General features: G+C 54.6%; 1 protein-coding gene across 1 annotated transcript; it reads left to right on the top strand.

Moving 5' to 3' along the window:
• The first annotated feature begins 679 nt into the window (after positions 1–679).
• On the top strand, positions 680–5012 carry Chst2 (carbohydrate sulfotransferase 2). Its single transcript, XM_027410940.2, is given in 3 exon segments — positions 680–1455; positions 1560–1785; positions 1787–5012. Coding segments are annotated over 2 exon segments (1590 nt in total). The 5' UTR covers positions 680–1455; positions 1560–1741; the 3' UTR covers positions 3333–5012.
• The last annotated feature ends 881 nt before the right edge of the window (positions 5013–5893 follow it).

The following is a 5893-nucleotide window of genomic DNA, read 5'->3' as shown; positions in this document are numbered from 1 at the left end:
AAACAAAGCGCCCCCCCATCCCCCATCAGCCGTGTCTCAGAGGATGTTAGCAGAGGTGGAAGCTCCACTAGGAGCGCAAGCCTAGAGCATCTGCTGGGTGGGAGGTGGGGTTGGGGTTGGGGTCATCGAAACCTAGTGGTCCTGTCCAAGTCCAGGACACTCGGATAGGGTGCCAAAAGACACCCTCTGAATGCCTTCAGTGATCTTGGGGCCAGAAAGATTTATTACTTCCTCCTTGAGGGAGAAACCACAAGCCAGCTGGAGAGGGCGAGCACCAGGGTCGAAGCCTCAGAACTGTGTTCCGATTATACCCAGCGCTGCCTGGCGGCGCTGCTCCCGCCCTAGGAGAGGACACCAGTGCTGACCGCTGGGGACGAACTGGGGATTTCTGGCCAAACTTTTACCACCAACTCTTCTCGAAAGCGGATACTGAGTCTTGCAGTCTCCCGTTGTTCAGGAGAGCTGCGAATCAGGCGCCAGAGCCGCGCTCCGGGAGGACCTAGAGCTCTGGTGTGTGGCTCGCGGATGGCGGCCCCAGCGGCGCCACCTTGAACCGGGTCGCATCTCCAGCCCCTAAGGAGGTGGCGGCGGGAGTCGGGAGCTGATAGGAGGGAGGGTGTGGGACAGGCAGAGGAGGAGGGTAGTGCGGTGAAGGGGGAGGAGCCGGGGCGACAGACGGCGGCGCGCACCAACCCCGAGCGGGCTGGCAGGAGTCGCGCAGAGGCCGGCCCGAGCGCGTTGCAGGCGCCCGGCGTAGGGGGAGTCGGGTAGCAGCATCCTCCCGGGCGCCGCTTTAGTGCGGCCGCGGCGGGGGCTTCCTCTGCCTCGGGATCTCGTTGGGCAGAAGCAGCCGGTGCCGGGGGAGGGTCCCGCTCTTTTTTGCCTCCAGCTACGTGTCCAGGGTCCTTCTGGGCCAGCCCGCGGCCACGGAGCGCCGGGGCTCGCCTGAGCCGCCTGTCCGGACATCCACCGGGTGATGGAAGAAGCGGCCGCTGTGCGGGGCCGCGCTGTACCCTAACCGCCAGCGCCGCCGGAGGGATGGGAAGGTTCGCTGCGTGGAGGCCGAGAGCGAGCGATGGAGAGTCGATCAGCCTGGAGCTGGGACGTATCTGAGCCATCCAGCACCGTCGCCTCCAGCCTGCTTCGTGCCCCGGAACCGGGAGGGAAGCTGCGGTCCCGAGAGACTCGAGGAGACGTCGCTGCAGCCGGGACGCGCCGCGCTCGGTGGAGCGCACAGCCGGGCTCCGGGCCCAGTGAAAGTTTCCCCTCCCGAGCTGCAGGGCGCCCGCTGCCGGGAAACTCTGCCTAGGGCTAGGACAGCGGAGTCCCACGGCTCCCTCGAAGGCTTGGGGACCCCCGGCAGAAGAGAACCGGCCAGAAACCGAGGACAGGGCTAGCCGGACAGTCCGCCGGTCCGATATCCGGGGACGCTCTGGGGCGCACCCGCGCCTCCAGGTGAGTGGGGGAGCCCGCAGACCGGAGGGTGGGCGGTACTCAGGCGGAGGAGGCATCTGGGCGGGAGACTGGGCTCACCCATCCACTCCGCTTCCCCCTCGCAGGTTCTTCTCGGAGCCGCTGCCATGGGAGAGCCAGCTCTGGGCGCCGGAGACCAGCCGCCTCTGCCGCCGCGCCCGCCTCGGATCGGCGGCCCCAGTCCCGGCGCCCGCAGCCGGCCTGCAGCGTCCCCCTCCCGGGCTGCAGGGCCGCCTCCGCCGCGCCGCCGGCCCCGGCTGTGCCTGTGATGAGCCGCAGCTCGCCGCGAGCTCTGCCCCGGGCGCGCTTCCCCGGCCGCTGCCGCCGCGCCTGCCGCCGTGCAGCGGGCCCTGCTCCCGCCGTGGCCCCGGCGCGCAGGACGCCGCTGGCCTGCGTCCCCGCTCGGGATGAAGGTGTTTCGCAGGAAGGCGCTGGTGCTGTGTGCGGGCTATGCACTGCTGCTGGTGCTCACGATGCTCAACCTCCTGGACTACAAGTGGCATAAGGAGCCGCTGCAGCAGTGCAACCCCGACGGGCCTCTGGGTGCCGCGGCGGGGGCGACAGGGGGCGGCTGGGGACGGCCGGGGTCGCCTCCTGCAGCGCCACCCCGCGCTCATCCGCGTATGGACCCCCGTACCCCATACCGCCCTCCCTCAGCCGGCGTGGGGGCAGTTCCTGCAGCCGCGGCGGGGGCTGTAGGAGCTGCGGCCTCTCCAGGCAATGGCACTCGAGGCACCAGGGGTGGAGGGGACAAGCGGCAGTTGGTGTATGTGTTCACCACGTGGCGCTCCGGTTCGTCCTTCTTCGGCGAGCTCTTCAACCAGAACCCTGAAGTGTTCTTTCTCTACGAGCCTGTGTGGCACGTGTGGCAAAAACTGTACCCCGGGGACGCGGTTTCCCTGCAGGGGGCAGCGCGGGACATGCTGAGCGCTCTCTACCGCTGCGATCTTTCCGTTTTCCAGTTGTATAGCCCCGCTGGCAGTGGGGGGCGCAACCTCACCACTCTGGGCATCTTTGGGGCAGCCACCAACAAGGTGGTGTGCTCCTCGCCACTCTGTCCCGCCTACCGCAAGGAGGTCGTCGGGCTGGTGGACGACCGCGTGTGCAAGAAGTGCCCACCTCAACGCCTGGCACGCTTCGAGGAGGAGTGCCGCAAGTATCGCACGCTGGTTATCAAGGGTGTGCGCGTCTTCGATGTGGCTGTGTTGGCGCCGCTGCTTCGAGATCCAGCCCTGGACCTCAAGGTCATCCACCTGGTGCGTGATCCTCGTGCGGTTGCCAGCTCCCGTATCCGCTCGCGCCATGGCCTCATCCGGGAAAGCCTACAGGTAGTGCGAAGCCGGGATCCCAGAGCCCACCGCATGCCCTTTCTGGAGGCTGCTGGCCACAAGCTGGGTGCCAAGAAAGAGGGTATAGGTGGGCCAGCAGACTACCATGCCCTGGGCGCAATGGAGGTCATCTGCAACAGTATGGCCAAAACGCTGCAGACAGCCCTGCAGCCCCCTGACTGGCTGCAGGGACACTACTTAGTGGTGAGGTACGAGGATCTGGTAGGAGACCCGGTTAAGACCTTACGGAGGGTGTATGACTTTGTGGGGCTGCTGGTGAGTCCCGAAATGGAGCAGTTTGCCCTGAACATGACCAGTGGTTCAGGGTCCTCCTCCAAGCCTTTCGTGGTGTCAGCTCGCAATGCCACTCAGGCCGCCAATGCCTGGCGGACCGCGCTCACCTTCCAGCAGATCAAACAGGTGGAGGAGTTTTGCTACCAGCCCATGGCAGTGCTGGGCTATGAGCGGGTCAATAGCCCTGAGGAGGTCAAAGACCTCAGCAAGACCCTACTTCGGAAGCCCCGGCTTTGAGAGGGGTTCCCAAGAGATCTGACGCCCACTGGAGACACCCACAAAGAGGATGGTGTTGTGTTTAAACAAACACAGCCCAGACCCAAGCTGAGGAAGCCCACATATTCTATTATAGATATATAATATAAATAACCACACAGGCACTTGCTGTCAACGTTTTGAGTCAGTGAATTTCAAAGAACAGCCTCAACACACGCGCACATGCGTGCACGGTCACACACACACACACACACACACACACACACACACACACACACACACACACACACCTCAGAAAAAGGCAAGACTTGAAAGTACTGACAAATTGCGTGCCCCCTGCCTCTTCTCCCTCTCCCCTTCTCATCCTCTCCCCCTTCTTTCCTCCATATTGAAGAGGAATGTTGCTAAATCAAGTTCCAGTAACCCAAATCTTGTTTACAAATTTTTTGTGGTATCTGTGAATGTGTAAGATTAATTTGGATGTGGGGTGGGGGTGGGTGGAGAAGGGGGAAGTGGTCCCAGAGCAGAAAGCCCCCACACGGGCTGGTAAACCATGGAGGCATTCTTCAAAAGTAGACTTTTGTGTAAACAGCAAAGGTTACATGTGAGTATTAATAAAGAAGATAATAAATGATATTCTTTTTTTTAATATTTGCCTCCATTGCTCTGGATTTACCAGCGTTACTTGTCTTCCGGTGGCCTCTGCTCCCCTCCTCCCCCTGCATTTCCAGCCATCTACTTGGGGGACAGCTAAGCTGGGAGAAGCCTCTGCCTTGATAATAACTGGGAGTTGTTTAGTCACATGTAAACCACAGCTTGCCAGGTGCCCAGGAGTGGAACTAGTCTTCTACAGGGAAAACCAAGCAGGGCAGAGAAAGAAAGCACACACTACTCCCTGTTCAGCTTTGAGTAGAGAAAGGAAGAAACAAGCCCTTGAGAGTTGAAGGCATTCGGTTTTGATTACTTCTGTATTGTGAGTTGAGAGACAGGGTACCTTGAAGCAGAGACTGGTGTTTTTGTTCTGAAGTTGGTTCAGAAAAAAAAGAGAGAAATTTAAAGGTATAAATATATATATATATATATATATATATATATATATATATATATTATATATATGTTCTGATGACTAGAATACAAGTTTCAAAACGGAGTGGCGCTGGCAGGAACTTCTGAAGTTAGTGGAATGACAGATATATCTGAGTGTGTTTGTCCTTGCCATGGTATCAGGAGGCATATTAAAGCAAAGTTTTAACTGAGGACCAGAGGGCCACTCGCAGGTTTTCTTCTCCCCCTCATGTCCCATCCAAACTAATAATACTAAAGCCAGGAATTTGAAATAGTTTGCTTGGGACTTGGGGTGTCCTGGAGATATGATGTCCCTTCATTTCCTAAAGGCAAATTTGCAAATCAAAGTACATGCTGCAGACAGTGTAGGATTTTAGCTAAGAACTTTTAGGTACTGAAAGGATTCTGAGGAAGCAGAAATAAAAATGGATTAGTGTGTAGGATTTTGAGATTTGGTATTTTCCAAGGAGAAAAAAATTGAATTTTCCAGCAGTGGTTATACTCCTACACCCTGAACTCATATTGTACTGAAGTATTCTGTATGGTGTGTTGTGATAAAAAATTATGAAACCCAAGTAGGAAAAACAGACAGTAAAGTTGTATATTGTATATTATATTAAATATGGTACAAGTCCAGTATTCTTGCAGCTTTATTTTACAGTAATTTATTATGAGATTCTGGAAAGCCAACAAATGTGGGTTGAATGCTGAAGACTTTATTTTAAAAGAAAGATAATATGTACATAGGGAATGTTTTAACATGAGGTGATTCTTGAGTTTAATTATCATTACAATGTGAAATACAAGATGAAGAAGCACATTTTTTACTAAAAAAGGTGTATTAGAATGGTGATTTCCTAATCTACTGAAACTGTTTCCCATGTCTTGTTATTGAGCTAGAGTACTACTGTAACACTGATCAAGATTTCCACGGTATTTTTTATGGTAGTGCCTTCAGTAGCAGGGGAATCTTTGTAAGAGCTCTAATTTAAGCATACTTTAAAATTAAATGAACAAAATAAATATTAATGTTGGGTGACTATTGATGAAAAAGGCTTAGCAGCAAATTAAGGTAGTGTCATTAAAAAACAATGATTCTGGATAAAATAACCATTTAAAAACAAATTTCATTCAGCATTAGAATCAGCTCTTTTCGGCCACAGTGACATGCATTTCTTGTTGAGCAAAAGATTTCTAAGCAGTTGACTTCATTCTTCTCCAGTAAATTCACAGACTTGGATTGCACCAGATAGAATTATGTTTTTGGATCTTGTATTTAAAACTTATTAGATGCTCTACAGAGCCTTGAAGCTTGCAGAGCATTCATGGCCGCAGCTAAGAGGAAATTCTCAGCTAACACCAACAGCTCTCCCCTCCTCTGTTTGCACAGATTTCTGTCTGTATTTTCCTTGTTTTGTAGCAGCTGCATTCTCTCCACTCAGCCACTCCTGGACTCTGCAATTTGAAAAGGTGAATTGTTGCTCCTGGAGATTTGTACCTAGCTGCATTCTAGGAAA

This window comes from Cricetulus griseus, chromosome 4 (assembly GCF_003668045.3).
Source record: "Cricetulus griseus strain 17A/GY chromosome 4, alternate assembly CriGri-PICRH-1.0, whole genome shotgun sequence".
Taxonomy (NCBI): domain Eukaryota; kingdom Metazoa; phylum Chordata; class Mammalia; order Rodentia; family Cricetidae; genus Cricetulus; species Cricetulus griseus.
The sequence above is the reverse complement of the archived record's forward strand: the minus strand, read 5'-3'. Positions and strand labels throughout refer to the sequence as shown.